Below are 19,529 nucleotides of genomic sequence, written 5' to 3' on the forward strand. Positions count from 1 at the left end.
TTTTATAGCTGTGGCTTCTTCTAGAGAAGAACACAATATATTGAGTTAAAATATTTCCTGCTGTACTCTTCAGCGTTGTTTTCAGATGAGGAAATAACCTGTAAGTGGCTGTATGCGATAGCTAGCAATCGCTGAAGGATGAATTGTGTTATTCAAATCATCCAAAATGTGGAATTGGATATCAGGAATGTTTATGTGCATTTAATCACTGGAACTGTCAAAGCAAAAGCACTTTGGGAGCCACTTGGACAAAAAACATCTAAATATAAGATTATCAAGGTCATAAGCATATTATGTTGAATTCTTAATGTATAGAGAACTGGACTGTCTGCCAGTGGTTACTGTAGCCTCGCTTTTTTAGCAAAAGCATGTCCTCTGGATTCTAAAGGCTAGACTGTGTGTGTGTGTATGTGTGTGTGTGTGTGTGTGTGTGTGTGAACAGAATTCAGGCTATGTGTCTGTCTTTAAACAAGAGAGAGAGAAATCACCCCTCCATTTTCAAGAAATAAAAAACAAACTTCTAGGCACCTAGATTGTTTTTGTGCTAGAGCTAGAATGGGGCTTTAAGCCACTGCCCACCTAGGGTGATGGAAGTGGGGAGAGATGGGCTGTGCACCAGCAGCAAAGAGTTAGGCATGACACTTCCAAAAGCAATGTAGCAGCACATTCTGGGTGCTTTACAGTGTGCTGAATATGTCTCCCTGCATCTTCCCAGCTCGTCTTAGGGTACAGCAGGGGAAACCATGTGAGGTTCCTAACAATGTTGTCAGTGCTGGAGCAAGATTGAAATTATTCTGGGCCCTTGGCTAACGTGAAAGTAAACCAGACTGCTTGTGCCCTCTGTGCATAGCTAGGCATGGTCAAGCCCATAACTTTCTGAGGTCTTATGCTCTCTCTGCTGGCTCTGCAGGAAAATATTTCACCTTTCTAGAGCTATGATGACCTGGCTGATAATGCTGGCACATAAACAAAGCGAATGCTAATTTCAAGCCCGACTTGGCACACTGGGCATGAGGTGGGGAATAACAATGTTTGCCAAACAGAAAGAGGGCAAACTTGATCAGGAGAGTTAATTTTATTTTCACATTCCTAAAGAGACAAGACAAACCATTGAGAGTTTAAAACCGACTGAAGCTATAAAGAAATGAACCAGTTGTTGCTTGACTAATAATCATGTGCTTTATGCTGAATCTAGATACAAAAATCAAATGCTAGAAATCCTAATCAAGACAAAAGCGTGTGTAGATTGAAATTAGCAGTGCTTTTAAAATAAATCAAATCCTCTTCCATCTTGGGGCACTAGCTTTGGTTCTGGGAAGTATTTTATTGTAAAGCTCTTTCTGGGAGTGGGGTGTGTTTGTGTGTCAGAGAGAGAGAGAGAGAGAGATTTATGAGCATTTTATTGAAGCTTTCTAATATCTTGCTGTCCCTTTTATTGTGGTGAGGGGGAGGACGTGATGCAAAGAGAAGAAAATGCAGCAAACACTATAGAGCAAGGTCATGGAGTACAACGTTACAAGTATCCTTAATCGCGACTCCAGAATTTACTATTTAAGGCCTCAGTCCAGCCCATACCTCCCAGTGGGTATAGCAGTTGCCAAGCAGTGGAGCCGGTGTGGTTCTGATACACAAGTGAGAGAGAGGGCTGGATGAACAAACCCATATGGTACTGAACTCAGTTCTTTGGATGCCAAGAGAGGAAGATGAGTGGGGCTGTGGGGGATTCACCATGAGTGAATTCTCCTGTTCTCTTTCTTAGAGGGCATTGGAGCCAATTCCAACCATTTACATACGTTACTCCAGGCTACACAGCAGCTGTAGGCCTACTTCATTGAGCCCAGCCAGCTGCTCCATGGTTTGGAGTGGAGTGTTCTTTCTCACATACACATCCCTACCTGTCTAGAGTCCAGACAAGATTGGGTCCTGGGCAGATGATTTTAGCCCAAGTCCATGCTACTTACATTAGCACCTAAGAAAGGACTATCAGCCTCTCAGTGTGAACACTCATCTTTTCTTGAACCCGGAGTCTCATATGAGCAGGGACTACTGCCCATGTCGTCCCCAGATAAATGCCATAAAGAAATAGATGAGTTTGTATGATCAACTCTTGCACCCCAACAGTCCGAACAGTGCTTTGTCCCACTGTTCATTGTCGAATATAACTCCCAGGGAAAGACGCTGCAATGCATGCTCTGCAGATATTTCTGTTATAGGGTGCAGCAACAGCGTGTTGCTTAATGAGGTGGCAAGTCAGGCAACGTGCCTAACATAAACAATGAGGGGCAGTTGCATTCACTATGATGTGAACTGTAAGCCCAAAGCTTTGGAGATCCAAGGGGTGGGGGCGGGGGATACAATATCAACATATCCCCCTGCATAAACCATTAGCCATTTTATATGATAGGTGCTATTGAAATATTGGCTTCATTTATTAGCTGCATGGACAAATCTCCTCTCATATTTAAAATAATGTGGTTGTAGTAGCAGCCAGAAGGAGTTTCCTTCTCTCCTTTCCTTTGCATACCAGCCAGATTAGTACCATGACCAGCGTTCCATTTTTCAATTGTTGGCCTCCGCAGGTGCTCTCTCCTCTTAAACTCTGGTACAAGGCAGAGACCTACCTGGGTCTGATAGATCTTCTACTTAACAGTTTCCTTCATCCCTTTTGCTATGAAGGCTAACTGGAAATGATGGATCTGAGAACACCAAAATCTTTGAGGCTTTCGTGAGCGTGAATAGTAACGTGATCATCAAAAGCTCTGGATCTATCCCTGATACATTATTGATGCTTATTGAATAGTGTTCTTTTCTCACAAAGTGAAATTCTCATTCAGCATTGAGGAGAAAACTGACTCTCTCAAAATGATGTTTCCCAGTCATTTCGTGTTGGAACCCACTTGGGGATGCATTGACAGCTAGTTGCCCTCCCACCACAATGGCCCATTTGCCATTCTTCAGCCAGCTGCTGACATCTCTCCTATTTTCTTCCTGTGGCTCAGACCCTCCCTCCATCATGCCTATTTGTGTTTTGCTCCCCATCCCCTGAACACTTGCACCCTCTATCCACCCTCCCTCTATGCTCTGTTTGGTGTCAGGGCCATCTATTAGTGGCTCAAAGGATGAGCTGGGGGTCTACAGGAGCATAGAAGAGACACTTGAGCTGACATGCTGCTGCCTGAGTTTGGAGCCACATCCGAGCGAGCTGTTCCTGTATTAGAGGCCAATACAGGAAATGGAAGGGAATGGCTTTCAGAAAACCAGATGTTGCTTTACCTGTAGCTGCAAGAGCACATTTGCAGTAGGGTCACAGTAGATCTAGCATTATACTCCTTTCCCCCTGGACTAAGTGGTCATCTTGTACCCCAGCTTGGCAACCTCCACACTACTTCTCTTTGCCCTCCTGCCTTTGTGCAAAACACGTGTTGCCAACGTGATCATCAGTGAAGTGGACTGAAGAGAAATAAACAGCAAGAGGTGAAGAGGAATTTCTCTGGGAAGGACTCATCCCAGTAAATTTGCTTTTTATTTGTTTGTTTTTGTGTTTTAATTAGGCCATAGAACTTTGCTCCAAATACCTGAAGGCTATCATCTAGGTTTGCAAAGTGTTCAGCAGACCTATGTGACTCTCAGGAAAGGGTATCGCTAACAAAATTATACAGTGGGGAAACTTGAAACATAGAGAGGTGAAGTGACTTGTTCAAGGTCAATGGCAAAGCCAGGAGCAGAACCCGACTCTCCTAACTCCCAATCCTCCATGGGGCTTTGGTGCCCCCATTTGGTGAAAACTGTTTCATTCTGAACCAGATTTGTGGAATTTGGTTAGGTGTTGTGTGGAGAACACCAGAAACTTAATACTTTGAGCTGAGAATTTTGGGTTTTATCAAAATCCAGAAACTCACAGTAACACTTGATGGGACATGAATCTACATGAACTGAACTAAAATGCCTTACCATTAACCCTTGAAAACCAGAACTGCTGAGCTCAGGGACTGGTCCCTAGAGAAAACAGAGGTTCTTAGGAGTAACTGTTTCTGATTGACTCTCAACATGATATTTTAAGAGCTTCAGAGGGAGCTGGCTACAGCCCTGCCTTGTTGTTGGTGCAAAAACCGCCATGACTGAAGGTCTTTAAGGGTGGCAAGGGGAGGAGGCCGTGGTGCTGCCGATGAAAGCCAGAAGTCTGAAGTGACACCACTACCCCGCCCCCCCCCAACCACTGTTTGCTGCACCACAACCCCAGCCTGGTGTTGATTTGGAACTAACTGAGGAAGAGGGTTTTTTGGTTTTGTTTGATTTTCTCTCCTCCTCCCCCCCCCCAACTTCAAATGTAAGAGATTTTCTTTGTCTAAAATAGCAGGATATTCCATGAAAGGTGCTCCTTTATCTTTCCAATGACTTTGCAGGAGTCTCCAAAGTTCTATGCAGTTAGCTGCACCTTTAATAAAACAGGAGAAAAGTCTATGACTTTGTCCATTGATTCAAGGCTCTCTTCCCCCCATAATGAAAGTAAAAATAAAAGAGAGATTGGGGATAGTATGTGTGTATGTTTGTGTTAGGGTGGGTGATGTTACATTCCAGGTACCTAAAATAAATTTGCCATGGAAATCACCTTCCACCTGCAGTTCCTTCATCTTAACTCTTTTCAGTTTTGTTCTGCTTGCTGTTGACTAAGTTATTTTTTTTTTGGTTTGGTTTGTTTAAAGCGCCAGTGTCCCTTAGCAAAGCTCCCCTTGCCTGAGTTGTGGTAGTTTAAGATTTTGCTCAGCAGATGCTAAGCAGCTGGTTTCTGCAAAACACTGAAGGCCTTAGATTTCTGAAAAATCATAGAACTTCCAGTGTGCAAGGTTCCAAACTTTATTCACTGATCTTTACAAATGAAACTCCAGTGGTGAATTATCTAGTTCCTGTCACTTTCCTGTCCCCTCTAAAACCAGCCCTTTGTAACTGGCTAGTGGGAATAGCATCTAAATAGAGCTTGGCATATAGACATGATTTGGCAATTAACTACTCATTAGGAGACCAGTTTCTAACTCAAATGCTCGGATCAGTAAATCAGGCTAATTGGTGTCTAGCTGGAGGAGTGTACGTTTTAATTGTCGGACAGCAAAAGAATGTTTAAAGTCTCTTCAGTTGAGTTCCTGAATCAAGTGGATTATGAAACATAATTGCTCCTTAACTTTTACAAATGGGGATTTGATACTTGTTATGTGAAACTATGATCCTTTAAGAATGTGGGAATTGTGTATTTCACATTTAGATGATAAATGACTTCTCAGATGTCCATGAATGCAGTTTTACAAAAAAAGGATGACTTCTGTTATCACATCAAAGCTTTGAGAAAAGTTCATTTTAAAGACATCACTGCTCGGGGTTTGTAAGATTTGTCTAACAAATAATAACAATGATTATTTTACTTGCTTGGATTTTATATATATTTTACGAGCCCTGCAAAATTGCTATAAAAACCGATCAGTCTAATTCAAACTCCAGTAGTCTGATGAAGTTATTTTCATTTGCTATTTATGAGACTGTCTCTTTATGCACCTGCCACACACACAACAATCTTTCTTACCTCTTCATATCTCTGAACGCTCATCTCTCTTTTACTCTCCTTCTTTACATTGTGTGTTTACCTCCTCCCATATATTACACAGCTCATTACTATTTCTACTTTTGTGCACTGTTATCCTTGTCCATAGAGCCCCTGGATATAATACTAATTTTTCTCTGATGTGACCTTGCTCTGTTATTTTTCCCCACTGGAAGTTTGTTAGCAGCTTGTTGACTTTGCTTTCTGAAGTGCTGACTCAAGCTCCATAAAGGCACTGTGTGTTTGTCTGCGAGTGTGAGGGTTATGCATGTATTTATGGTGACTTGCTGTGCTTCAATAAATTATTGTTTATGGAGGAGAGGGTGAGAATCCCCAGGCTGTGTAATTGGTCTGACAACCACTTCCACAATGTCTGTGATAACACAAAGAAAAGTGCTGTCAAAACAGCACCACCATCAGGGATGCTAATGACACAGACTTCGGATAAAAATAACATTAAATCTGGACAGTCTAATTGCATGGAAGGGATTTGGTGTGTTTGCACAAATAATACCTTTATATTGAGATGGGTGGAAGCAAACTTTTGGCAATGAATATATGTGTTAACAGTAAAATAATCAGAATTAACGTATGTGTATGCACGTGTGTTCACTTGTGTGTCCACTAGTGGGCATACAGGTACGTGTTTTGGGGAAACAGTGATTACTCTGAGAGGCAAAGAAATTGGAAATTCCACAGAACTTGTACTGTCAAATTAAATTGTGTGCTAGTCAGCCCAACTAGCTAGCTCTCAATATACTGTGGCTATAGGGAATTTATATTGACTGTGGTAATGCACTTCTCCCCAGCATGTACAGGTGTCAATGGCTTATGTGAGCCACCAGCTCAGGTGATCATCTCCCAATCTCTCCTGTCAAAGCTGTCCTACTTCATATATAAGACATGAATAGTCACTGATCCAGAGAAAGAGAGAGAATGACTCTATAGTTTGGTACTTAGGGCACCCACTTGGGAGCAGGAGGGACACCTGGGTTCCAGGCCCTGCTCCAATAAATATTTAATTATTTATGCAAAGTGGAACAGCTTCAACAGGAGAGACCAAGACATGCCCACCCCTCCCAGAATACTCTATAGCCTGATGGTTAGGGCACTTGCTTAGGTTCATGCATTCATAGATTTTAATGCCAGAAGGGAACATTATGATAACCTGGTCTGACTTCCTGCATAACAGGCCGCAACTGTTTCACCCCATAACTCTTGTGTCAGGAACAATAACTTGTGAGTGAATTAGAGGATTTTGTTAGCAAGAGATCTGTTCCCAGCTCAGCTACAGAGTTCCTATGTGATCTTAGGCAAGTCACTTAATCATGTGCCTCAGTTCCCCCTCTGAAAAATGGGGATATCTCTTCCCCACTTCATAGGGCTGTTGTGAAGATAAAGTTTATGGTGATTGTTAGGTGCTTTGATACTAAGGTGATGCGGGCATTATGAGCAACCACATAGATATAAAAAGATAATTGGCTAAATGGAATGCAGATCTCAATGGTGTGGAAACTACAGTGCAAGAAAACTAAGAAGCAGAGGTGAACACTCCCGAAATGTGGGACTGCTTGGAATATTGTGCCACATCTACACAGTTGTCTTCTGACTCTGAAGTCAGTAGAACCACAATCGTGGATTGGAATACCCCCACTATGCAGAGTTTAAAATCTGGATCTGAATTTTGCAGTCCAGGTGCATCTCTACTTTTAAAATAAAAGGAAGAAAAATTAGTACTAGATTTCAAGATGTAAATACTCTTCAGATTATACAATACTCTCACTTTTAATCCCATTTTTCTACATATTTTTCAGATCCATTAGTATTTTGCCTCAAAAAAATAGAAAGTTTAGTGTTGTCACTGAATATAAGAAAAGAGTTTGTTTTAAATGGTCTCACAAATATATAGTTATTAAACTATATATGGTAACTTGTTAAGTGTTATAGTTATGGATACGCTAAGGATTTCAATGTAGCATTCAGGCATTGTTCCAGCGCAGCTGAAAGAAATGCTTTGCATTTGTACGTTTTCAAAATGTAGAATAATCTTTCTTAGCAATTGCACCATCTAGTGCTGGTACACTGATAATGCCACAGTAGTTGGCACATACCATGCTCCTGGTACACTAGAAGCAAATTGATATATGTATTACCTCAGTCTAGAATTAGGCATAAACTGCATGGTTCAAATGTAGGTTTCAAACCCCAATCCAGAAAGTTCCATTCTTAGAGTCCTAGTCTTAGAGTTCTTAGTAAAATGAAATGAGATAAAACCAAATTAACGTGTTTAAATAGTCTTGTGTAGTTTACCTTGGAAATACAAGGCTTATTTTATTGTATTCATTGGCTCACTGATATCAGTGTATTACAATCCTCTCCATGTGGACAACTCTGGGCACAGGTAGCTTTTTTTTTTTTTTTTAATTCCTTCTGTCTGTCTTTCCAGCTACTTTGCCTTCAAGGAAAAGTACTTTGCTTCATATCAAGAACTGTACAAATCTTTCTAAAATACTGCAAGCTTTTTCCATGGTATTGGCAGTGTCAGGAAGCGAAAGCTGTGCAGTGCATTGTTTAACCTTCTCACCTGGTGACCTCCCCAGTGCCAGCTCTTGCTAATTCTTTTGTCGATTGTGTGTAATTTGTCTGTTTGTCTTAGATCTTATTTTATTTCTGGAAGGTTTGTCAGTTTGGGATGCCATATAGGCTCTTTCAGACTGTGTTTCAATTCCCGAGCCACACCTGTGGGGTGTCCTTGTTCAATAAAAGGTATTTAGGAGATGACAAGATGACAGCTTTTAGTCTTGAGGCTCAATCCAGTGAGGGGATACTTATGCAATCAGTTCAGGGTGCCTGCTCCCTTTCACCAGACAACTGACAGCTCCAATAATAGGGCTGTCAGCAGAGCTTTGCTCTCTAATTAGCTTTCCCTGTTCCTCCTTGGCTTGGTGCAATAGGCAAACAGAAATCATCTCCTACCAATTTGCTTCTTGTGTACCTTGCATACAAGCTAGCTTGTAAAACTTTTTAAATTCCCTCACTAAGGCTTACTTCTATTATGAGGCCAGCCAGTGACAACTCCTTGAGTATACCCTGCATGCATTTTAAAAAAGAGAGGAAAAACTGCACTGCTCTGCGTCTGGAGCTTCAGGGCATGAAGCAGGGGCACCTGAATTGTACTGTCTGTATTGGGTTGGTAAACAGAGATGTGAGGAGTAGCTGCTGTTCATATCTGATCTGTATTGCACATAGGCAGAGGTTTAGGAATCTGAGTATGAGTCCAAATCAAAAATAGACTCATATGATAGTACACAAGTAACACAATATTTTGGACCAGTATGGCAGAAACTTGTCAATATCTGTGAGATCCACCATAGTGGACTGAAATCTCATGTGTAAAGATGTTCTCATGTGTTTCAGACACACCCAAATGCAGAAACGAAAGAAAATAATCTTCCTGGTGGTGGAGCCAAACAAGAACTAAAACCAATAGTGGGGACAAGTTCAGGAGTTTGAATCTGACCCTACCTCAGAAGCCCAAAGGAGTGCTGATTCAGAGTTTTGGCTAGAGCTGGTCAAAATTTTTTGACTGAAAATTTTTCCTGTTGGAACATGTGGTTTTGTTGACATCAACATTTTTCACTTGGAAAATGTTGATTCTGACAGTTTTGATTTTCCAAACAGGTAAACTGAAATTAAAACGTGTTTGGAATCAATGTTGTGAAATGAGTATTTTAGTCTCCAAAATTCAGTATGAAACAAAAAATCATTTTGAGATGTTGAATAATTTCATTTTGACATTTCCAGTTCAAACATTTTTGGAATTTTTCATTTTGTGAAAAATTTCAGTATTTCAACTTCTGGTTCTAATTCTGAATGGAAATCAGATTCCCAAGTCTTTCATAAGCCTAATAGTCTTTCATAAGCCTAATTCTCTGAGGAGAATTTCAGATTCTACTACAACCCTCTTTATCTGAAACATTGATGCCATTTAAAACATTTTGATAAATGAGGGTTCAAAAGGAGGTCTGGTGGGGTGAATACAGAGCTGATGTCAAAACTGATGTAAGTTAGACTTGCTGATAATCAGCTGGACTCCCTTTGATCTACTTACACCCAGTTACTGATGCATAAATGAGTCTAAGGGTATGTTTGCAGTCAGATGTCGTGTCTGACTTCAGCATGTGTAGACATATACCCAAGCTAGCTCTAGTAAAAATGGCAGTTAAGCTGTGGCAGCCTGGGACTCTGGCTATGTACTGGAGCAGCCAACCCCTGCAGCCACTGCGTCACTGAATTGGTACTCACGCTAGCTAGATCAAAGCTAGCTTGGGAATGTCCACACATACTGCAGTCACACCTCACCTCCGACTGCAGTGTAGACATATCCTTCATTGATACAACTTTATACACCAGAGAACCATAAAAAGGTATGAGAATGTGTAAGATCTATTAGGGAATGTCCTACTGTAGAATGCCTTCCTGTTGATTTTCTTGTTACTTTTCTGTCTCTTGGTGTGTGTTGTACACCAGCTTAGACCTGCTTAAACTCCAGTAGTCACAATGGGCTAACTTCTGAGGTGATGCATAAGGGGGTTGTAACTAAGTAAGTGTTCATTTAAGTCTAATGACTCTAAGTTTGTATAAGAGGGATTTTAGAGTGTGTGTGTTACACTAACTCTTAGACTCACTTCTGAATTGAGACCTGGGAAGCTATTCTTGACAATGTGCTGAGTCACTTTGTGATCTTGAGTCACTGTCTCTCTCTGCCTCAGTTTATCTGTCAGAAAATGGAGATAATACCAGTTCACAGGGGTGAGAAGGGCTTAAATCATTAGTGTATGCAAAACATGTCAAGATCCTCTGTTGAAAGGTGCTATTAAAATGCACAGTACTAATTATTCAGGGGGACTACCAGGAAAGCACTGCACACCTGGGGATTTAACTACAATTGAGATAAGAGGGAGCTTTCATTAAACGTGTGGAATAAATTGGTTTGTGCAGAACATGTTGATATAAAATTGATACCATGCAGGCCCAGATATTGTGGAACTCAGCTATGTTAGAGGCATGTGTCAAGAATCTGAGCCAAATTGTTGATTGTTATGAGAATATAATTCTTTGTATTGAAATATTTTGCCTAATTTCTGGTCAAGTACAAATTAAATCTGTCAATTGGGTAGGTGGTATTTTGCATTCCTCATGTGGGATGTTTGTAACCTATATGAAAAGCAAGATCTTCCCAGTACCCAGATTGTGAATATTATAATGTTTGTGGGATAAATAATTGTTTAATAATAATAAATCATCAGAATTATGAGAGCCTTTGTTGCAGGTATTTTTACAAATCCTCTGCAGTACAAAGAAGCTAAAACCAGATACTGGAGCTATATGTAAGGCTAACAAACTGATGATTCAGTATTGAAAAAGTTAAACAGTAGACTAGAGACCATCAGCTGTGTATAGCATTTCCCAGATCCCCAGTAGTAATCGTTTGCATTCCATCCCCACAGCAGTACGGATGTGCACACGGTGGCATCGCTTCTCAAACTGTATCTAAGAGAACTCCCAGAACCGGTTATCCCCTATGCAAAATATGAGGATTTTCTTTCCTGCGCCAAATTGCTCAGCAAGGAAGAGGAAACGGTGAGTGTTGTGCTTTGATTGTGATTTGTATAAATAGTGGTGTTTTGTAATCTACTTTGGTTTTGGCACAGGGGCAAGTTCTCTAGTTTTTGCATCAGCTTTCACTCTTTGCTAGCTGCACATCTTTGAAACGTATCAGGATGTCTTTCTAATGATGTAGTAGTGTAGGACTGGAAGGGACCCTGAGAGGTCATCTAGTCCAGTCCCCTGCACTAAAGGAAGGACTACATAATAACTAGACAATTCCTGACAGTTGTTTATCTAACCTGTTCTTAAAACCCTCCAATGACAGAGATTCCACAACCTCCCCAGGCAATTTGTTCCAGTGTTTAACTACCCTGACAATTAGGAATTTTTTTCTGATGTCCAACCTAAACCGCCCTAGCTACAATTTAAGCCCGTTGTTTCTTGGCCTATCCCCGGAGGTTAACAGGAACCGGTTTTCACCATTCTCCTTGTAACAACTTTTTATGTACTTGAAAACTGTCTTCTCTCTCCCCACCCCACCCACACACACACACACATCTTCTCTTCTCCAGAGTAAACAAACCCTTTTTTTTCCCAATCTTTCCTTATTGGTCATGTTTTCTAGACCTCTAATCATTTTTGTTGCTCTCCTCTGGACTTTCTCCAAATTTTCCACATCTTTCCTAAAATCCGGTGCCCAGACCTAGACACCATACTCCAGTTGAGGCCTAATCAGCACAGAGTAGAGTGGAAGAATTACTTCTCTTGTCTTGCTTACAACACTCCTGCTAGTACATCCCAGAATGATGTTTGCTTTTTTTGCAACGGTATGAGCATTGTTGACTCATATTTAGTTTCAAGTATCAGGGGGTAGCCGTGTTAGTCTGTATCTACAAAAACAACAAGGAGTCTGGTGGCACCTTAAAGACTAAATAAATCTGTTAGTCTTTAAGGTGCCACCAGACTCCTTGTTGTTTTCATATTTAGTTTGTAATCCACTATAATTCCCCAAATCTCTTTCTGCAGTACTTGTTCCTGGGCAGTAATTTCCCATTTTGTATGTGTGCAATTGATTGTTCCTTCCTAAGTGGAATTCTTTGCATTTGTCCTTATTGAATTTTCAACCTGTTTACTTCAGACCACTTCTCCAGTTTGTCCAGATCATTTTGAATTTTAATTCTATCCTTCAAAGCACTTTCAACCCCTTTCAGCTTGGTATTGTCCGCAAACTTTATAAGTGTACTCTCTGTGCTGTTATCTAAATCATTGATGAAGATCTTGAACGGAACCGAACCCAGGACCAATCCCTGTGGGACTCCACTCGATAAGCCTTTCCAGTTAGACTATGAACCACTGATAACCTACAAAGAAAACCATTCACAGAGAGTAGTTATCTTTAAATGAAGTCTTGGTTCACATAGCAATTTAAATAGGCATATGGGAATAACAGAAACACTTCTCTACCTATATAAACTGCATACCATTGAATTATGGTTGGAAGTGATGTGCATTGGGTTAGAAGAGTTCCATCTTGTATGAAAGAGACTTCTTCCAGGTCATCTAGGCTATCATCCTCCATTATAGCAGGACTGCTCTTATTAGTCCTACCCAATTCCTGTTTAAGTCAACAGCAAACTATTGACTTAAGTGGGAATTAACTGGGGATAAAATTGTCATAAGTCAGAGTCAATGGGATTTAGGCTCTTAAAATTTTGCCCTGGGCCCATTGTCATTAAAGCATCACTCAGAGATATTTGGCAAGTTGGTCTTGATTAACTCTGACATCAGTTACTGTAGCATTTATCTTGGAAACATGCCCCATTGTCTAATGCTTCTTAAAGATATAGAGACAGATTTCCAATTCTGTTCTATATGTGTGAAACTTGTGTAACAGAATTAAGGATATGACCTATTATGTTTTCCCTACAGTAATTTAAGGCCAATACATCTTGCTCCGTTGAAACCTCCTTTTACAACCCTCTGTGTACATGTTGGCAGCTAGTATATGATGCTATCTCTTAGTCTTTTTCTTCAGAGTGATCACTAATAATTTTGTTCTATTAATTTCAGCCCATCCTTCTAATTTTCCCAAACCATACTACATTTTTAATCCCTCCTACAAAGTGGTTGACATCCTCCCTGTTCTGAGTCACCAGCCAGAATTGATTCTTTCCATCTCCTATCCACTAAATTAATAAGGATCAGATGGGGGGTTGGGAGTTAGATGTGTGGGGGAGCGTTTTGTATTCGGTCTAGAAGGGTTTGGGGGGAGCTGTGTGTTCCAGTGGCTGTTCAGTATTATTTTTTGTGTAATTTATGGCAGGGGCTCCTAGAGGTTGTGATAAGCACCGCTGTTAACTTTTGTATAGTGTCCATTTTATCGTAGCTATGTTTGTATAGTTTCTCTGAGAACATCACATGAAACATTTTATTAAATGTATTTGAAAACAAGACTTCAGTGACTGTGTGAACTTAGAGCCAGTTCTTGCCATGTGATACCTATATGGACTTACTTACCAGTCACTTACCCCAGGTCAGTTGCGCTTTAGGTCTCACACCAAAGACTATACTTATAACCAATCCTATAGTAAACTATATGATGATTTATTAAATAGGAAAAGGAAAATACAGAGTTATTTGCAAGATTAAAGCAAGCAATGTGAGTGACCAATGCTAGAAACAATAAGCCATTTTTTATCCTGTTGTAATGCTGACTTAGCAATCTGATTGTTAGATCGTTTGACTAGTTTTTCAGTCTTCTATGTTGGACTCTCCTACAGTGCAAGTTACAAACGATGTCACTCCTCATCTAGATAGATGTTTGTCTTATTTCCTTTTCTAGCATTTGCCCAGCAAACATTTGCAGTATCATGATCTTCCCATCCTGAGTTGCACTTGTTTTGCTGACCCACTGAAATCAAACACCCTGCAGTGGCTGGCAAAGCACCAAAGGCTGAATTAAAACAGCATCCAAATGCACTGGTGGCAGGAGCTTAGCCAGAGGCTATTTCCAGTGGGCACAGAAACCAAGTTCACGTTGTTCAGCTCTTCTAAATCCTAGTGAGATGACAGACTGAAAGAATCTTCTGCTTGTCTAATGCTAGTGCAGACTTTGTGAGACAGCCAAAATGTTGCTTTGGCCAAATGAAATGGATACTACAGACTAGTGATCATAGTTTATCTGGATATTATTAAGAAAATAGTTGTCTTACTCCATTTCCATAAGTATCTTCTATTTATTTCATACCAAAATCTCAACAGTGTTATTATTGATTTGTTTGTTTACCCAGGGGGTGAAGGAATTAGTGAAACAAGTAAAGAGCCTGCCACCTGTCAATTACAATCTACTGAAATATATCTGTAGGTAAGTGCTCCTGAAAGATTATCAAAGAGGTATTTATTTCAATGCCCTAGTAGACATTGCTGTCTGTCTGGATGAATATATCTCAGGAGAAGTTTAACAAAGAGAGTCAGAGTACTGGTACGTTTAACCTAACACAATCACAAGTTTGTTTATTGTATTACTAATTACTAACTTACTAATTATAGTTGTACAGCTGTGAGTGGGATTAATGAATAGCCCAGACCCAGCATGAAAGGCAAGGAAATGTAGCTGGATAAAGGAATATCACCTTCTATCTACTTCTGTAAGGAGAAGCAAGGCTATATTTGCAGATCACTTACCTGGAGACCAGCTCCTGTTGGCCTTGATGATTCACACAATTTATGGGAGTCCTGGGTTAAAAAGGTCAAAACACCAGAAGCGTAAGGGCTTCTGGGAGAGGTGATGTGTGTGCATGGGGATGTGAGATAAAACACAGCCTTATAACAGGTAATGTTTCGATGTAATTTGCTGCATGCTAATATCTGTGAAGCTCCCAATGGTGATGCAAGATTGTGAGTACTAATCTCAGGACAGACTGTTAAACACGAGGGCACAAACCCCAAATTGATTGTAAATTCCTAACTTAGATTTCACTAACCAAGTGCAAACTCCTCAGGCACTTCAACAGCCTTAACACGGAGTCACAGACTGTCCTTTTGGGTATTCAGGTTTCTCTTGCCACCCAGGTGAACATCTCTCTTGGATAGATGGCCCATAACTCCAAGAATCACAGCAATATTCAGGTTACTCCTAATTCCAAAAGACCAGTCACTTACACCAGGTAGTTGCACTTTAGGACTCACACCAAAGAGTATACTTATAACCAATCCTATAGTAAACTATATGACAATTTATTAAATAGAAAAGGAAAATACAGAGTTATTTGCAAGGTTAAAGCAAGTAAATATAGACATATGAATGAGTTACTGTCTTAGTTCAAAAGGTAATATAGGCTTCTATAATCAACAAGCTCTAATTTGTCTTTTAGGGCTAACCTAGGCTAAACCGCTGGGGATCTCTTGCTTATGCACAGAAACAACTTGGTTCCTCTCCCCCAGAGTCCAAGCAGCATAGAGATCCTTAGTTTCTTTGCTTTGGGGTCTTTATCCTCCTTCTGCCGTGTGCTCTGAGCTGCAAACTCAGCTGATGGAAAGAGTCCCCTTGCAAGACACACATCTTCACAGGGAGGAGATCAGAGCAAGAAGAGTCTTTAGTCCTTTTGTTGATGGTTTCTCAATCCAGATGTGGGAGTTTCCAGTTGTAAGATCCAACCCTAACCCATCTGGTAATGATGTGTCTCCTCTTTTGAGATATGCATAACAATTTCTGTAGAAGAGCAGCTCTTCATACTAATTAATGTCCCTCTCCTGTATGGCGATTTATACAGTCACAGAGGCTCATAATACACCCACTCAAATATTACGTTACAATATGGAACACCGATGTTACAAGTAAGATTAAAGCATGCAGTAACTCACAAGCATTCAATTGAGTTTTAACATTTCTAATACCTATTTTATCAATATTAACCCACACGTGAGACAGAAAAATTCCGGCTATGTATCGTTTAGTGTCCAGTTCAGATGGGGGACCTTTGCATGAGCTGGCCCCTGAGCTGCCAGCATCACAGTATCTATGGATTTTGATAAGACGCTGACCGTTATATCAAGAATGTATTTATCAGTTAAGATTTAAAGCTCTTCATATAACATTATCAGAAAATATCGGGATTGCATGGGGAGGATAAGAGAGAAATAATTTCCCATTTTCAGTTCACTTGGGGTAGCAGCCAGTATGCTGTGGAGAATGGGAGGCCTAACTACTAGAGCAGATTTTCTGAATTTTCCCCCCACAATCGTTCTAGAAATGACAACCCCCAAAATAGCCTGGATTTGGGGCTGAAAAGTAACAGGACAGTGCGGCCCTGGTTAAAGGGCCTCTTTGCCTTGTTATAGTAAGATATGCAAAAGCTTCCTTCCCTGGAAAACTTACAAGATACACTGGATAGGAGCTCAACTGGGTTAGCTCTAAGGAGCATTATGCTCTAGAAAACTTGGGTACGTTAGAAAATAAACCCAGGGACCTCTTTCAATCAACTGGCAGAGGGTACAGGAATACATAAGGGCTGGGGGGATCCCCTGGATCTGGTATCTGTGTACTAGTCTGCCAAAGAATGACATGTATGGACTCTAATGAAAGCCTGTGTCACATTGGCATAATCATGAGATGTGTATATGTGCATAACATGTCAGAAGAGGTGTGTGTGGATAGATAGGAAAACGTTCTTGTAGTTAAAGGCAGGTCACACATTGGTAGCATGCCTTGAGACAGTTCTCTAGACAGGAGGTGAGAGACACTGCTCTCCCAAGCTAATCTTTGTATAGTGTATGTCTTACAACAGCAAGCTGTTAGCATATTAAGTCATATGTTATTGAAGAGCTTGCAGGGACTTCAAAAGAAAATTAACAGGAAGAGGTAAACAGCTGGAGATGAAGGGAGAGACACACTCCTTTCAGTCAAGATCAAAGATCTGGTCTGGTATATCTTAGGTGAAAAAAGACCCCCGGCATCCTTCACCGAGGAAGTAAACTGATAGAGGGTTTGCTTCACGAAAATTGATTGGCCTCTTACAGTTGGTATGGCTACTTCCACCTTTTCTTGTTCTCTGTATGTATAAATATCTTCTTTCTGTGTGTTCCATTCTATGCATCCGATGAAGTGGGCTGTAGCCCACGAAAGCTTATGCTCAAATAAATTTGTTAGTCTCTAAGTTGCCACAAGTACTCCTGTTCTTTTTTCATGAAAAAAGGATCCCAGCCAGACTTGGCTGGGAAGATCTTTGGGTGAGATAAAACTTTATTTAGACAGGAGGAAATCTTGTTTGTTAAGTTAAGGCCATAGAAAGCATGTTATGATTTTCTTTTATATATAATGCGTTTTTCCAGCATTTTGCTTACTATTATAGGAATCTCTGTTCTTTGTTAAATAAACTTATACTTGCTTTCTCTGTAAACCTATCTGAGTGCTGTGTGTTAAGTGGAGCTGTGTTTTAAGGTGAACTAGTAAGCTGGCATGTACTGTTCCTTTGGAAACATTGGGCCTGGTGATTCAGTGAGTATCCGGTGGAGCAGGGGCTAGATGCTGGTGGATGCTTGGAGGACTCAGGGGTTAGTGTATGCCTATCGCTAACCTGTAAAGAGAGAGTGGTGTCTGGAGGGGAGTGCTTGTGTTGCCAGTATCCAGGGGTGTCAAGGAGCTGATCCCAGGCAGGCAGAAACAAGGCTCTCTCATAGACGTTAAGCTTAGACGAGACCATTGTGATCATCTAGTCTGACCTCCTCCTCATTGCAGTCCACAGAACGTCATCCACTCCTGAAACTGTGGCTGAGTTACTGAAGTCCTCAAATCATGGTTTAAAGACTTCAAGTTACACAGAATTCACTGTTAAAACCTGCAAGTGACCCATGCCCCATGCTGCAGGGGAAGGCAAAAACCACCCAGGGTCTCAGTCAATCTGTCCTGCGGGGAAAATTCCTTCCCGACCCCAAATATGGTCATCAGCTAGACCCTGAGCATGTGTGCAAGACCCATGAGGCAGATACTTGGGAAATAATTCTCTGTAGTAACTCAGAGCCTTCCCCTCTGATGTGCCTCAGAACCCAACCAGTGCCCTGTTTTTCCAAGCCTACAATAGTGCTGCAGAGTGGTGACCTTTAAAAAAAACAAACAAACAAAAGAAACTAGGTAATTCCATACAAAAAGTACAGTAAGAGATCATCATCCACCTTTGCCTTTTGTGATCTTGATGCTCACTTTCCCCCCTTCCCCCCTCTATTTCACAGATTCCTGGATGAAGTCCAGTCCTATGCGGGTGTAAACAAAATGAGTGTGCAAAACCTGGCTACTGTATTTGGTCCCAACATCCTGCGCCCAAAAGTGGAAGATCCTCTCACCATCATGGAGGGTGAGTTAAAGAAAAATTGTAAACAACTTTAAAATAGGAAGAAGGAACTTCTTTAGATTCATCAGCAGTATGTTTTGGGTGGTCTGATGTCACAAAATTAGTTTTGCCTGTTTGTGTGTAGACACAACTTTTCTTCTGCTACAGTAACTTAAAGTAACTGCTTTGCGGAACAGGCTGCTGCAGAGGAAATTGAAGTTTCCTTTGTAATGCATTCACTGCCTCAGACACTCAGACAGATGGCATCCTTAAAGGGTAGCTCTGTTCTGAAAACTGACTGTAAAAATGGCAACTTCTTACACAACAGGTCTATCTGAGGCCACATAGAACACAGCCAGGAATAAAACCCAGGTCTCATGCGTCTCAGTCCAGCACTCTATCTACTAGGCCACACTGTTCCACTTATTTGCACCTTGGGCAATCCTTTGTCAGCAAGAACATTTCAAAGGGCCTGCTGTAATACTACAATGCCACTTTTACTGTCGCTTTTCAAAGTAGAATTTAAGCAGTAAATATTATATTATGGAAGTGCCCAAAGACCCAATCTTGATTACCTTTCTTGATGAATCAAAAATCCAATGCCAGAGCATTTGATTGACAAATTTTACCAGTAAAGAGGTAAAATAACTCAAAATTTACATATTTTCAGCTAATTTTTCCATATGTTTAAGGATCTACCATTTTTGAAAATCTCCCTCTGATCACCCACAATCTGTTTTGCACTTTAGAGAAGAAGGAGCTAGCTTTGTGCAAACCAGCTTGTTTTCATGTTGCAAATACTCACATTTGAACCCCAGTGTTTTTGCAAGACTTAAGTCTGGGACAAACTTTCACAACATCTGTTGAGACATTAAGACCTGTCCTGTGGATCCTTTGTACGTGTTACTCCCAGAGAAGACAATTCTAGCTATGTGTTTGGAAGGATGCCAGATACAGCTGATAGCATTTTACTATGAACATGGCAAAAAAGTCAGCATGAGCAA

The 19,529-nt window shown here is 40.7% G+C and overlaps 1 protein-coding gene across 11 annotated transcripts in view; it reads left to right on the forward strand.

Moving 5' to 3' along the window:
- The window catches only part of ARHGAP24 (Rho GTPase activating protein 24), a 337,655-nt gene that overhangs the window by 308,616 nt on the left and 9,510 nt on the right, over positions 1 to 19,529 (forward strand). For 10 of the 11 annotated variants that reach the window (XM_054030215.1, XM_054030223.1, XM_054030224.1 and 7 more), the window contains 3 exons: positions 11,101 to 11,233; positions 14,491 to 14,564; positions 18,428 to 18,549. In XM_054030215.1, coding sequence (XP_053886190.1) covers positions 11,101 to 11,233; positions 14,491 to 14,564; positions 18,428 to 18,549 — 329 coding nt within the window. The remainder of the gene's footprint in view (positions 1 to 11,100; positions 11,234 to 14,490; positions 14,565 to 18,427; positions 18,550 to 19,529) is intronic. The other variant, XM_054030213.1, reaches the window with a different exon arrangement.

The sequence above is a fragment of the Malaclemys terrapin genome, chromosome 5, assembly GCF_027887155.1.
Source record: "Malaclemys terrapin pileata isolate rMalTer1 chromosome 5, rMalTer1.hap1, whole genome shotgun sequence".
In the NCBI taxonomy this organism is placed as follows: Eukaryota; Metazoa; Chordata; order Testudines; family Emydidae; genus Malaclemys; species Malaclemys terrapin.